The 14,933-nt window shown below is 30.8% G+C and overlaps 1 protein-coding gene across 1 annotated transcript; it reads left to right on the top strand.

The window, feature by feature from the left end:
- Positions 1-9,666: 9,666 nt before the first annotated feature.
- Positions 9,667-11,951, top strand: LOC109337992 (heavy metal-associated isoprenylated plant protein 6-like). The gene is made up of 5 exons (XM_019575112.1): positions 9,667-9,807; positions 10,014-10,143; positions 10,248-10,501; positions 10,640-10,718; positions 11,150-11,951. Exons 1-5 carry the CDS (start codon positions 9,799-9,801, stop codon positions 11,716-11,718), a joined length of 1,041 nt encoding a protein of 346 aa, XP_019430657.1. The 5' UTR covers positions 9,667-9,798; the 3' UTR covers positions 11,719-11,951.
- The last annotated feature ends 2,982 nt before the right edge of the window (positions 11,952-14,933 follow it).

Genomic DNA, 14,933 nt, shown 5'->3' with positions numbered 1-14,933 from the left:
TTTTGTAAGTGAGATATGACTCACTAACCAAAATTGATCCAACTCGAGAAACTCTATTTCTAGTAGGAATGATAAAAAAGTCGACTTATAGGTATCAGTAAAATATTGGCAAAGAATATTCAAAATAATAACTCATAAATGAAAACAAGTTTTATAATACTTCTTTTATTGGTACACATATTTATCAATTTATTTTTAATTAAATATTATACATATTAAAAAAATTATTATGGTTGAAACAAAGAGTAATAAATGAATGAACAAGAATGAAAGCACTGAGTGAATGGAATGAAGAGAATAGATGAATGAAAGAAAGAAAATTCGTACAGCTTGGAAATAGAATTGAGTTTCTGTGTGAAGTATGAGGAGAAAGAGTTAGTGTATGAGAGGAGTGAAAAATCAATGAGTTTCTGTTAGGATTTAATATGTATACACTGACAGTGTAAGTATTTTTTACACTGTCAGTGAATCATCCACCATTGATTTATTAACCACCATTGACTCTCAAACAAAAGTAATACAAATCAATGGTGGATGATGTACTCACAGTATAAAAACTTTACACTGTCAGTGCACAGATTTTAAACTCTTTCTATTATTGTGTGTTAGTTACAAACTGATAGTTAGGATTTTCTATTTATAGAAACCCTTAACCAACTTAACTAGAATTTTGAATTACACTTTCAACACCCCCCATAATTCGAAATCTACAAACTACAATCAAAGTCCTAAACATTTAACTACTCAAAACAATCAAATCTACTCCTGCATCAAGTCTTAAATTCCTATCTTCTTTCTCAAGTCTTTGAACCTATCTATCTTCAAAGGCTTAGTCATAATGTCTGCCAATTGGAGCTCACACTTGCAACGTATGAGCTTGATTCTTTCTTCTGCAACCTGCTGCCTTAAGTAATGGTATCTTGTTTCAATATGTTTGCTTCAGCCATGTGAGATTAGATTCTTGGCTAGATCAATTGTTTATTTGTTGTATATCAACAGTTTAATTACATCTCCATTTTCAATACCAAGTTCTAACAACAATGTTGATAACCAAATTGCTTGACAAGCCATTGCACAAGCTGTTATGTACTGAACTTCACAAGTTGACAATGTCACTACCCTTTGTTTATGTGAACACCAAGATAAAGGAGCACCTGCAACCATGAACACATACCCCATCGTGCTCTTTCTAACTAGTATATCTCCACACCAATCAGAGTCAGAAAGACCATGAGTTGTAAACTAATCTTCTCATCTTGATAAGGAAAAACAATGACGAAATCAAGTGTTCCCCTTAGATATCTCAGAATTCTTTTGACTACAATCATGTGAGAGTGTCTTGGGTCACTCGTGAACCTACTAATCACACCTATACTGAATGATATTTTTGGTCTAGAGTGGCAAATATACCTCAAACTTCCCACAATTTGCCTTAGTGTTGCATCCATAACTGCTTCTCCCTCACAAAGATTCAATTTCATATTCATCTCAGCTGGAGTTTCTGAGGCATTGCAATTCATCATGTTGAACTTGTTTAACACCTCAAGTAGGTACTTCTTTTGGTGCATGAATAACCCTCTTGGTGTGTTGAAATTCTAGACCAAGGAAGTATGACAATTTTTCCAAATCTGTCATTTCAAACTCACCATTTAGGCTTTCCTTCAACTCTTCAATTCCTCTTGAGCTACTACCTATGATTAAAAGATCATCTACATATAGGCAGGTGAACAAGGCACCATGGCTTTAGTCTATAGGCTTGATGTACACACCATACTCAACGGTGCATTTCTGAAAACCAGAGTCATGCAGAAATTTGTCAATTATCTTATTCCATATTCTAGGTGCTTGTTTTAATCCATAGAGTACTTTCTTGAGTCTTAGCACTTTATCATTATTGCCTTTGCTGATGAAACCAAGGGGTTGAAACACAAACACAACTTTCTCTAGTGGACCATTAAGAAAGGCTGACTTGACATTCAAATAGCACAACCTCCATTTCTTCCAACTAGCTATGGCCACCATAAGTCTCACAGTTTCCAATCTAGCCACTGGTGCAAAGACCTCAGAGTAGTCAACTCCTTCATTTTGCATAAACCATTTGGCCACATGCCTAGCTTTCTGCTTTGCTATAGAGCCATAAGGTTTTAACTTGACCTTGAAGATTCATTTGACATATATAGGAGTTTTCTGATCTAACAGGGTCACCAATTCCCATGTGTCATTCTTCTCAATTGACTTGATCTCTTCTAGCATAACATCTCTCCAAACATTGCTAGAGATTGCTTCTTCAAAGCTTATTGTCTCAGCATGAGCTAGTAGAGCCACGTGTTGAATCAAGTCTCCATCTGTATTGATAGCCCCATCAGAATAGAGGTGAAAGTCTCTGAGTCTAGATGGAATATTCCTTTGTCTTCTTTGTCTTTCATCAATTCATTGTTGCATATTCTGTTGCATATGCCTTCGTGCATTTATCTCTTCTTCTTCTCTCATCAATTCATCATTCTCCCAATCTAGATGCAAACTAGCCATAGGAATAGTGTTGTCTTGAGACCATTTCCATGATTCAGATTCATCAAAGTGTACATATCTACTGAACACAACTTGTTAGTTTGTTGGATTGTACAATTTATATGAACCAATAGGATTGTACCCAATGAAGATCATTGGTTCACTTTTGTTGTCTAGCTTCTTTCTTCTTTGATCTGGGATATGTCTACCCAATGAAGATCTTTGATCAGAAGGTTTTACTCTTGACCAAGCTTCTTCTAACACTACTAAGTTCAACTTCTTAGTAGGACATCTATTCAAAACAAATCCAACAGTGGTGGCTGCTTCTCCCTAAAACTGTGTGGGAGATTCTTGGTCTTCAACAAGCTCCTTACCATGTGGAGGATTGTTCTATTCCTTCTTTCTGAAATACCATTGTGTTGAGGTATGTATGGAGAAGTTACCTCATGTACAATTCCTTGCTCCTTACAGAATTCAGCAAACTCTCTTGATGTGTACTCACCACCACCATCTGTTCTAAGTATCTTTATACTCCTCCCAGATTGTTTTTCTGTCAATCTCTTGAAGTCTTTAAAGATTGAGAAGACTTCACTCTTGAGTATGATTAGATAGACCCACAACTTTCTGCTCAAGTCATCTACGAATGAGACAAAGTACTTGTTGCTTCCTAGCGAAAGAATATCAAATGGCCCACAAACATAAGAGTAGACTATGTGTAGTAAGTCATTTGTTCATGAAGCAGTGTATGAGTTGAAAGAATTTTTTGCATGCTTGCTAATAAGGCAATTGTCACACCTTCCTTGGAAGATCTATTGAAGGCAATCCTAGAACCATGTCTTTAGTTCTCAACATATTCAAGTCTCTGAAGTTCAAATGCCAAATCTTAGATGCTAAAGCCAACAATCCTCAGATAGAGTCACAACAGATAGGCATTGAGATTCCATAGTTGCCAAGATGATTTGGAATGTTTTGTTTGAAGCCATAGCTACCCTGATGACTAGCTTCTTCTTCTGGTCATAGATTTCCACGGATCCATTAAGTAATCCCATGGAAAATCATTTCTCCAGTAGTTGTTCCATATTGATCAAGTTGCTTCTCATATTTGGCACATACGACACATCAATGATCATGACATGTTTTCCATCCTTTCTCTTGATCAAACATCCTCAGTGCCTTCAGCTTGAATGATCCTATTGTCAGCAAATCTAACACTACTCTTTCTCTTTTCATCAAAATTAACCAACAAATCTTTGTGTCCAATCATATGGCTTGAGCAACCAGAATCTATATACCATATATCACTGTTCTTGCTAACATGGCTTGTAACCATCATTAGAAATAGAGGTTGATCATCATTTTATGTCTCAACTTCTTCCTTTGCCATATGTGCTTCATTTTGTTGTCTGTTGTTATTATCACCTTGGCTAGGAGAGGCTTTGCATTCATTTGAGAAGTGGTCAATTTTGCCATAATTGAAACACTTTATCTTCTTCCTATCCACTGATTTTATACCTCTTCTCCATTGATTGAAACTCACTCTCTTGATTGAGCCTTCTGATCTATCAGTGTCCATTCTTTCCTGCTCTCTTTGTTGAGGATTCTTGAAATTTCCACCTATGAAATCTCTTCCTCTACCTCTTCCTCGAAATCCATTTCTTCCACCAAAGCTCCTTACACTTGTGTGAGCTTGTAAGGCCTGCACAACAGATCTTTCTCTGGATCTTTCCATGAGCCTTTACTCATGTGCCTCAAGAGAACCTTGAAGATCTTCCACCTTCATTTCTTCTAATCTTTTGGACTCCTCAATTGGCACTACAATATGGTCAAAATTTGGAGTTAAAATGCGAAAGATCTTCTCAACAATGGACTGATCAGAAATCTTCTCTCTACAAGCTTTCATTGCATTTGTATGGATGACAATTTTTTTAAAGAATTGAGCCACCTTCTCATTTGCATTCATCTACATCAATTCATATTGTCTTCTTAATGTTTGTAATCTCACCTTCTTCAATTGTTTTTCTCCTTGATTGCAAGCTACAAGAATTTGTCATGCCTCCTTCGAATTTTCAGCACTAGATATTTTTTCAAAGTGTGCTTCATCCACACACTGATGTAGGAGAAACATTGTCTTGCAATCCTTCTTCTTGTTCTCCTTATGCACCTTCCTTTGTTCCTTTGTTGCACCTTCAGCAAGGGTTGGATAACCTTGTTCAACAATTTCATCTACATCTTGATACCCCATTAGTGCCTTCATTTGCATTCTCTATTGATTCCAATTCTTGTCATCAAAAACTAAAAGGTTTGCTGGAAAATTGCCACTGTTTTGTCCCATGATTTTCGAAGATGATTGATGATGATGAAGATGTAATCTTGGATCTTTAAACCTTGCTCTTGAAACCAATTTTGTTGGAACAAAGAATAGTGAATGGATGAACAAGAATGAAAACAAGTGAGTGAATGGAATGAAGTGAATAAATGAATGAAAGAAAGAGAATTTGTGCAGCTTGGAAACAGAACTGAGTTTCTGTGAGAAGTATGCAGCGAAAGAGTTTGTGTATGAGAGCAGTAAAAAATCAATGAGTTTCTATTATTGTGTGTTAGTTACAAAGTAATAGTTATAATTTTCTATTTATAGAAACCCTTAACCAACTTAACTAAAATTTTGAATTACACTTTCAACAATTATTATTTTAAGATTATAATTTATTTAATTTATTCTTATTTCATAATAAGTTTTATTGATTGGACTATAAATCATAAATTTATCATATACATATTTTAATATTCTTGTAACAATTATTTTTATATATTAATTATTATAAAATATGTACATATAAAATTTAAAATGAAAATCCATTGGCTAACAATGGATACTCATTATTTACATGAATGCCAATAGATAGTACAAATATGAGCATGCCTATGGACCGCACATACACCCTGCCATCCATGTTTCTAAGCTAGTCTAAAAATTTGATTGTGCATTTTACTAAGCGATATGTTTCTCATACGTAGGGGAATTTAGCACTAAGCATTGTTTTAAAAGCAATTAAAAGTAGGGGTGTAAGCGGTTCCAGTTTAAATCGCAAAACTGATAGAATTGAACCGTACCAAACTGCAAAATGTGGTTCGGTTCGGTTTTGCGGTTCAGTTCGGCTATTTTTTTAAGGAACCGTTTATGTTCGGTTCGGTTTATGGTTTTAGAAATTTAGGAACCGTTGGGACCAAACTGAACCGCATATTAAAGAAATATACATTAGGGATTAGAGAATAATGTTTTATTATTGTTTAAATTCTTCAACCAATTTTCTAGCTTAAATTATCAATTTTTGTGTGAATTGTAGTGTTATATATATGTTACTAAATTGGTATTAAGTTAATATTATATATGTTATTAGTTACTAAATTTGTTTCCTAGTGTCTTATGATTTGGAACATATTTTCCAACTTATGTGATATTGAGTTTGAAACTAACATATATCATATATTATTATACATTTATTGTTACATATGTTACTAATTATGAAATGTAAAGTTATAAATGTAACTATTATATATTTTACTAATTGATAATATATATGTTACTAATGATGAATTGTATTGTTATATATGATTCATAATTTTTTATAATAATAGTAGTAATGTTTATCCTTTTATGGATAAACAATATCTCTTGTAATACATTTTGAATTTTCAATTGATGCAAGATTTTTTATAAAAAAGTAAATGGAAAAACCGTGGAACCGAACCGAACCATTCAAGAGCGGTTCGGTTCTTATAGTTAAATTTGCAGTTAATTGAGTAGAACTGAACCATATGTTTTTTATCAGTTCGATCACTAAAATGCACCGAACTGAACCAAATTTTTACACTCCTGATTAAAGGCTCATTCGACCCAGAAAATAAAAAACGGACAAGGGAGACGTTAAATCCAATTCATTGGTCACGGAGTATAAATTTACATGTGATGATATATAACAATAAAAAAAAGTTCTAGACAAAATGATTTTTGTTAAGGTATCAAAGGAAATAAAATTACACATGTACATTATAAAAGAAAAGAAGAAAAGACGAGAAGAAAAGGAAGTTAGTAAATATCTGAAAGACAATCTTTTGGCTTGTCGACCTATTATGTTAGGGTTAGTTTTGGAGTTTGATTTTGAAAAGGAAGGGAGGCTCGAGAGTTATCTCAAAAGTGTATTTGATAGCTCTCAAGCATTCCAATTTCCTTATTCCATTCCAAAATTTAACTCTCAAACTAACTCTTACGGTAATCCTTAGTTTACTTGTTCAATTTCCTATTGATCCAAAATCTTATCTTCACTTTTATTGAGTCAACAATATTCTTAAGAGAAGTATGCTTGGAGTTAAAAATAATGTTATTTCTAATTATTCCAATTGGTCATAAGGTTATCAACTAAATAATACTTCAATGCTCATACAATTTGTGTTAATACAAACAAATCAATCAAAAAAATATTATCTAATTAAAGAAAAGCTTACAATAATCCATTTATAATTAATAATATATTCAAAATATATATATATATATATATATATATATATTCAAAATAAAACTATAAATGGAAACCCAATCAAAACCAAAACTTTTCCAAATAATTTTAAATTCCGTTTGTAAATAACTGATCAAAGTTAAATTATAATAAAATCGAAGAGTTTTTACAAGCAAAGAAAGTGAAAGAGAAAATTATGTTGAATCCCACCTCAATTTTCTTCTCTTCACATAAGCAAAGAAAGGAGAGAATGGGTTTAAATTTGTGAAATAACAATTTTACCATTACTTCCACAAATTATAACAATCATATAAAAAATGGAAAAATATAATGTTATTTGCTTTAAATTTGTTTCTTAAAAAAAGTTGTATTTAATGTGTAGCTAGTATTTTAATTAAATTTCAAAATAATTTTAAAAAGTTAATTATTATTTTTTACAATGAACTTATTTTTAATTATAATTTTTTCTCTTTTCTTTCTTCTTTTTATCTCTTCTATTAACAAACACTTAAATTACACTCTATATCTCCTCAATTTATCTTGCCCATAATATTTCTTCTCATTTTCTTTCCTTCTATTTTATTCCTTCAAGCAAAAGGAACATAATGGTCAACTTAGAGAGGGTACGAACCATGCACATAAGAATATTGATAAAATTGGAATACACATAAACACAACTCTTCTGCGATTTTGAATAGATTAGTAGTTTCGTTGGGTAAGTGAGAGTTCAGTCAAAACTATATGATAATTTGCGGTGCCGTCGTTTCTAGACAACATAAAGTCCTAACCGGCGGCAACACTGGAAAATACACAGCTACTATTTATTCAACTATATTTTATATAACCACTTCAAAAACCTATATTATATAGCTTCCAAAGATATAGTTCTTTTTTCTTTAAACTTTAATTTCATTTTTAAAAACATAAGACTTTGAATGTTGTTTATAAAAAGAATGTTAAACTATGAATATTTATAAAAGTAAACGACTCCCCAAACTATGATGATGAAATAATTAAGATGAGAAATAGCGAAGATGGTAATAATATTATGAGAAGAGGGCGAAAGAAAGAGAAATGGGAGTTGTAGAAGAAAAATAATACGATTCGATCGAAAATACTCATATTCCGACAGAAAATAATTTTTAAGGAGTGTTATGTCTATATAATTCTAGCACCATTATGGCAGAAAGGTAATATCCACAAATGTTATAAATTAATAATAATGCTTTATTCTATTAAGTGATAAATTAAAACTTAGCAATAAAAGAAAGAAACAAAATAATATTGTAGCTTTATATATATTAGAGAAAAAGATGAACGTATTGACGGTGTAAAAAAATTTATACTATCATTGCATTATCGATCATTCATATTGAATTATCATAGACTTTTAAATAAAAGTAATATAAATGAATGGTAGATGATATACAACATGTGTATAAATTTTTATACTAATAATAATGCATATATTACACTCATTGTATTATTACAAACTAATAGTATAATTTACATAACTATATTTGTAGCTTTCTGTTAAATGTGGATTGTTTCTAGTATAAAAGGCTTTGTTTGAGACTGTTATTTTGGAGGAGAGGGAAGACTTCGAATGACTTTCAAAACCTCCTTGTTTATGAGTTACATGAAGAAGAAGATAATTTTTCGGAGAGTTTTTTAAACTCTATAAAACTTTTCATGTATATATTTTTATAGTTCCCAAATTTTATACTCCTAAACAAGAGATAATATTGTCTTTTTTCTCCTCATTTCTAATCATTTGATCTCTCATTCCCTTTCTCTCGTAACTCTCAAACATAACCTAATGGTTGAAAATAGACATTCCAGGTTTATGGTTTTAATTTTTTTATTAAAATAATTTGTTAAAAATAATAAAACCTTATTTATCCTCATATTCTAATACTAAATAGTTTGTGTATGTCGACCCACATTCTTATTTTATGATTTTGTGTATTCAATTTTTGTATATTTCATTTAAAAGAATTATAATGTTTTTTATTAATTGTACTCTCTGTTATAATTTTTTATTTATTTATTATAAGGTACAAGTGAGAAATGTTATTGTGTTAATGATGATTATCTAAGATTATATGATTTTTTATAAAAAAAAATTATTAATGACAAAATAGAAAAGTAAAAATTAATTATAAAAGTTATACCATATTTTAGCTTTATATTATATATAAATATATAGATTATGGCAATAATGATTATGTGATATACTTTTCATAGTAAATAAATTCTTTTCATTCATTATAATAGTAATTGGATAAAAAGTTTAATAAATGGAATGAAATTGTGAGAAATTTTTATAGAGTCATGTATACATTTCATCATTAATATATTAATCATTGATGAATAATAATATAATGATACAAATTTTTACTCTATCCATACATATATTAAACTCTTTAATAAGTCCTTTTCTTACCCAAAACATAAATTATTCATGCCTCTCATGGGTCATGACCTCAACCATCATTCATCCCTACCACATAGTTATATTATGCAGAGATGACACATAAATAACACATGCCACACCATCATCTAGTCATCTCTGACCTCATCAACCATTACCCCATCTTCTCATGACGCATCCTTATTCACTCTATTCTAATCCATTCCATTCCCATTTATATATATATATATATACTCCTCTCCCTTCCATCTACTTCCACTCTTCAAAAACCAACAAATTCTTATCTTTTTTATTAAAACACCACAACACCATTTTCATCATATACTATCTCCATAACACCAAATGGGAGAGGTTAGTTTTAACTTCACACTATTCTTATTCTTCACACTCAATTAAGGTTCTCTTTGCGATTTAGTTTCTAAGGGAATGGAAAAGAATAAGTCATCCAAAATTTAATTGACAGACCTGAAAAGTTTTCAATGTTCTTATAATACCTTCTTTTTCATCATAACGTTACCGATTCGTTTTATTTAATTTGTGTGTGTCGTTTATTGCAGCAAAAGGAGCAGCCAAAGAATGAAACCGAGAAGAAAACCGACGACGCTGCTGCCCCTGTCGTTTACAAGCTTGACTTACATTGCGAGGGATGCGTCAAGAAGATTAAACGCACCGTTCGCCATTTTGAAGGTAATTAATTAATTATTAAAATATTAATCGATTTTTAATTTCATTATTAGTAAAAAAAAATTGAAATTAAGAAAATTGAAAATTGATTTTGAACAATGATGCAGGAGTGGAAGAGGTTAAGGCAGACATTTCAGCTAACAAATTGACGGTTACTGGTAAAGTGGACCCCACCAAGTTGCAAGAGAAGCTGATAGAGAAAACCAAGAAGAAGGTTGAACTTGTTTCTCCACAGCCAAAGAAAGAGGTTGCCGGCGATAAACCGCCGGAGAAAAAAGCGGAGGAGAAAAAAGCAGATGAGAAAAAAACCGATGACAAAAAACCCGAAGAGAAAAAGCCAGAAGAGAAAAAACCTAAAGAGGTGATTTTATTGTTTTCTTCTTTATTTTTCATATCTATATGTTGCTTGTTTATCAATCATCATCTATACTTTACGTATTTTTAAATTTATTTAGCATAATTTCACACTAGCTAACCCACTTTCTCTTAACTTATTCAGAGCACGGTGGTTTTGAAGATCAGATTGCACTGTGATGGTTGCATTTCAAAAATTAGAAAAGTCATTCAGAAATACAAAGGTAAGGGATTTGACCTAACTTATATTTCACCTAATTTTATATTTGATGCCTTTTTTTAATACGCCTAGGAATTAAATATTGTCTTGTATAAATATTTTCATATAATATATTTAAAGGTTAAAACAGATGTATTTATACAAATATGTTTAAGGTAAGGAATTCTCCTAATACAACTTCAAAAAATATTTTTGTTAAATATTATTAGATAAATTTAGAATAATATTTTTTCATATGAATGTGAATGAAATTAAGGTATTTATGGGTTTTGTGAATTAATAAAAAATGCGATTTATTGTTTTAAATTTTATAAAAATATTAGTATTAACAAATGTATTATGATAAAAATGCAGATTATTTTATTCAACTCACATGATAGTATAAATATTTTATTGTTTCAATTAGTTATAGCTAATCCTATTGTTATTGTGCAGGAGTTGAATCAGTGAATGCTGATGGAAGCAAGGACTTGGTGACAGTGAAGGGAACAATGGACGTGAATGACCTTGTACCTTACCTGAATCAGAAGATCAAACGGAAAGTGGAGGTGGTTCCACCTAAAAAAGAAGAGGACAATAAGAAAGAGAAAGCTGGTGGCGATGACAAGAAAGACGGCGGTGGTGATAAGAAAGACGGCGGTGAAAAGAAAGAAATCAAGGAAGGCGGAGGCGGTGGAGATGGTGGCAAGAAAGATGAGGCAGCAGCGCCAATCGCAAAAGTCATGGAGGTTTACAAAATGGACTATCCTAGTTACCAATTGCCACCTCCAGCGTACTGGTCTGACCAAAATTTTCCTGGTCAAACTAGTCACGCGCTGGAGGTGCACCCACAGTACCATCCGAATCATGGATATCAATACATGGACCAAGGGTACCCAAATCATGGATACATGAACCAAGGATACATGGCACCACCACCACAAGTGCCATACTACATGCATCCTAACCACCCTCCTCCACAAATGTTTAGTGATGAGAACCCTAATGCTTGCTCTATTATGTGATGTGGAGTATCATGGAGCTGTTTTTTGAGATTTGAGTGTGCACTACTAAACACCTACCCAGCTGAAATTGTAAATAATAATAAAAAAAATATTAAATATACATATTGAGAAATTGGGTTCAATAAATTGTTAGTATTGAGAAATTCTCAAAATATATGGAAGAATTTTGATTTATGATATTGGATAGATTAATGAATTTAGAGATAGAAGTAAGGCCGGTTTTGGTTTGAGAATCCTGTCCACGAACTTGCATGAGTTGTTATTTGTATATTTTATATTTGTAATATATATTACAGAGATCATTATCTTAAAAGTTTAGTTTATGATATTGAGCTTTGGTTTGGTTCCAACTTGCGATGGCCACGTGGAAAGATTTGATTACTTATTTGTCTCATCTCATGTTTTTATTTTGTGGGATTGTTTACCTAACACTATATCTTTATTAAAAATAGAAATGGAACTATACGTTTACCTCTTTTCTTTATTCAAACTCTTTCAATCTTTTGAGTAAAATATTAATTAAATATTTTTCAATAATTTTTTAAAATGGGGTAAGAGTTTGTTTTTGTGAACATTCAATAAACTTATTTGAATAAAATTAAACCTAAACAAACTCCAAGTTTTTCAAAAAATGACTAATGATATAAGTTAGATACCAAGTCACAACATAATTGATAGATAACTGGATTTTTAATTATAATTTGGGGCTTTATTCTTTGTATGTGTATAAAAACTTTTTGTTAATAATAACAAAATCAATTTAGATAATTTTACACTTCTAATGAACTTAATTAGACATGGACTGAATAATAACGTATGTGAATAAAGAGAAAAAAATGTACAAGTTACATATTTGGTGGTGTGTTGACAACCTCCTTTTAACAGAAAAATAATAAAATATCAAAATGTTTAATAATTGAAAATGAATTTCGAGAAGTTGCTGCGTCTCAAAGTAATGTAAATTAACCTAAAGAGGTTGCTACCGTCGTACAAAGAAATTATGACCTTAAATGAAATGCAGTACACATTTCAACAACTCAAAGCAACCAATCCCACTGAAGAGACTTTAATGAGATGGAGCCATCACCTAGTTTTAATAGGAAAGTTGGAATCTTACACTAGGACTAATAATGCATCGTTGGTCCAAGTGATAAACCATTATTTTCTTGGGATAACCTTTTTCATGATTTTGAATATATAGTCTACTTTCATTCAAGTCCCACATAAAAAGGCAAAGATTAAAAGCCTTGCCCCACACCTTATCGTCCTTTTTTTATGTATATGTCTGGTAGGTGAGTTCTTAACTATTAGTAATATATGTATTGTTTTTTCTGTACAAATATTGTTTCCAAGAATTAAATCTTTCACCTTTTGGTATTTATGAGATCTAGTAGAGTATTATATTACTAGACTAATATCTAGTTGATATTACCTCTATTATTTATGAATACTAAACAAAGAACAATAAAAGAGATAAAGAAGAAACTATGATCCATAAAGTTATTCAGCATGTTAATAAGCTTAATAAGTATATACAATTATTTATTTTCTTCAAAGAAAGCCTCCCTGTATGTCAAGGTTGTAGGTATTACAACCCTGATTTTGTTTAGTTTCTTGAGGAACACCAATGACGCAAAAAAAGTTATCATCAAAACAAAACATAATTTTATTAAAAAAAGGTTAAGGGGATATGGAGAAAAGTAATGACGCCAATATTAAGTTCTACGTTACCTGTGGATTTTTTTACTTTGTTAAATAGATATTGTTTAATCAATTGTTTCTCACCATTAAACACATGGATAAATTAGCATGAGATTGTTGTTATTGATATTGAGTTGAAATCCATTAAAGTATAGCCGAGTTTAGAAAAACAAAAATTAATCGTTTTCACACCATCTTTCTTTTCGTCTGCGTGTCAAAATTCATTAACATAATACATTAGGTTGGAGGTCTAGTTAGAGCATTAAATGAATTGGAAAGCCCACTATTATAATTATTGTTATGGATATTCTTAATAGGGATGACAACCAGCATGAACAACCATGAGTAATAGCTAACATCTACCTCTTTTAAAATTTGTGAATGTTACTCGCACCATGCTCATAGTTGTGCGGGTTTTTTTGTGAGTACTGGCATATACAACATGTACTGTACTGGCAGATACAACATGTACTGTACTGGCAGATACAACATGTATTTAACTTTCCTCAATTATTAATGAATTTCTAATTTGACATAAATATCCGATATTAGGATATTCTTAATTCAAATTAGAAAAGTAATAAGATGTTTTAGATATTTGGTTTGTTTTTATGATTACATATACTAATGTGTACAGACACTTCGTGCATGCCGGTTAATATTATATCGTATTACATATTTCATTTTTATATATTTCATTTTTTATAATTAGAATATATTTGTTGTATTTAGTATACTTTATATTATAATTTTTGTGTGTTTATGATAATATTTAATTTAAGGTGAGAGATGTTGTTAATTAATGTGCTGGTATTGGTTAATTAGGATTATATGGTTTTTTTGTAAAAATTAAATAATGTGAAGGGCAAAAGAGGAAGTGAAAATTACACCATGGTGGAAGTTACATCATATTTTGGCTTTATATATAGTATAGAAGTATAGATATAAAGGAAGTGGCTTAAGTAAAAATAATTGTTATTCTTAAAAAATGAGAACAATTAATTTAATATATATGTATATATAGGAGGGATTAATTTATTTCCAAATTAAATTAACTAGTTAGCTCAATCTCATTCGTTTATTTGTTAAATCCAACAAATAATAAGTAAAACTAAAAAGTAATCTCAAATTCATTTTTTCTCTCTCATCACCTCTTTCACTTACTTTTATGATCCATTGGATTTAAAAAATGCATGTAATGATAAATTATGATTTATGACTAATATTGTAATTACATAAATAACAGATATATGGATACGAGTACCACAATATCATGCCTACCAGTATATACCATGTATATTTATAAAAATATGTTTCTAAAATTTGTAGATACGAATAAGAGTGCTTGTTCAGATTTTACTCGTGGATTCTGATTTTATGTCATCCCTACTTATTAGAGCATGCCTAATGGCACATAAATTATTATTTTTAATTTGGACTTATTCATTATTTTATATTTTGTCGAAGTTAAGAATATCAATTGAGTTTAATATCTATATATGCATCATCAGTGT

The sequence above is a fragment of the Lupinus angustifolius genome, unplaced genomic scaffold (genome assembly GCF_001865875.1).
Source record: "Lupinus angustifolius cultivar Tanjil unplaced genomic scaffold, LupAngTanjil_v1.0 Scaffold_16_94, whole genome shotgun sequence".
In the NCBI taxonomy this organism is placed as follows: domain Eukaryota; kingdom Viridiplantae; phylum Streptophyta; class Magnoliopsida; order Fabales; family Fabaceae; genus Lupinus; species Lupinus angustifolius.
The sequence above is the reverse complement of the archived record's forward strand: the minus strand, read 5'-3'. Positions and strand labels throughout refer to the sequence as shown.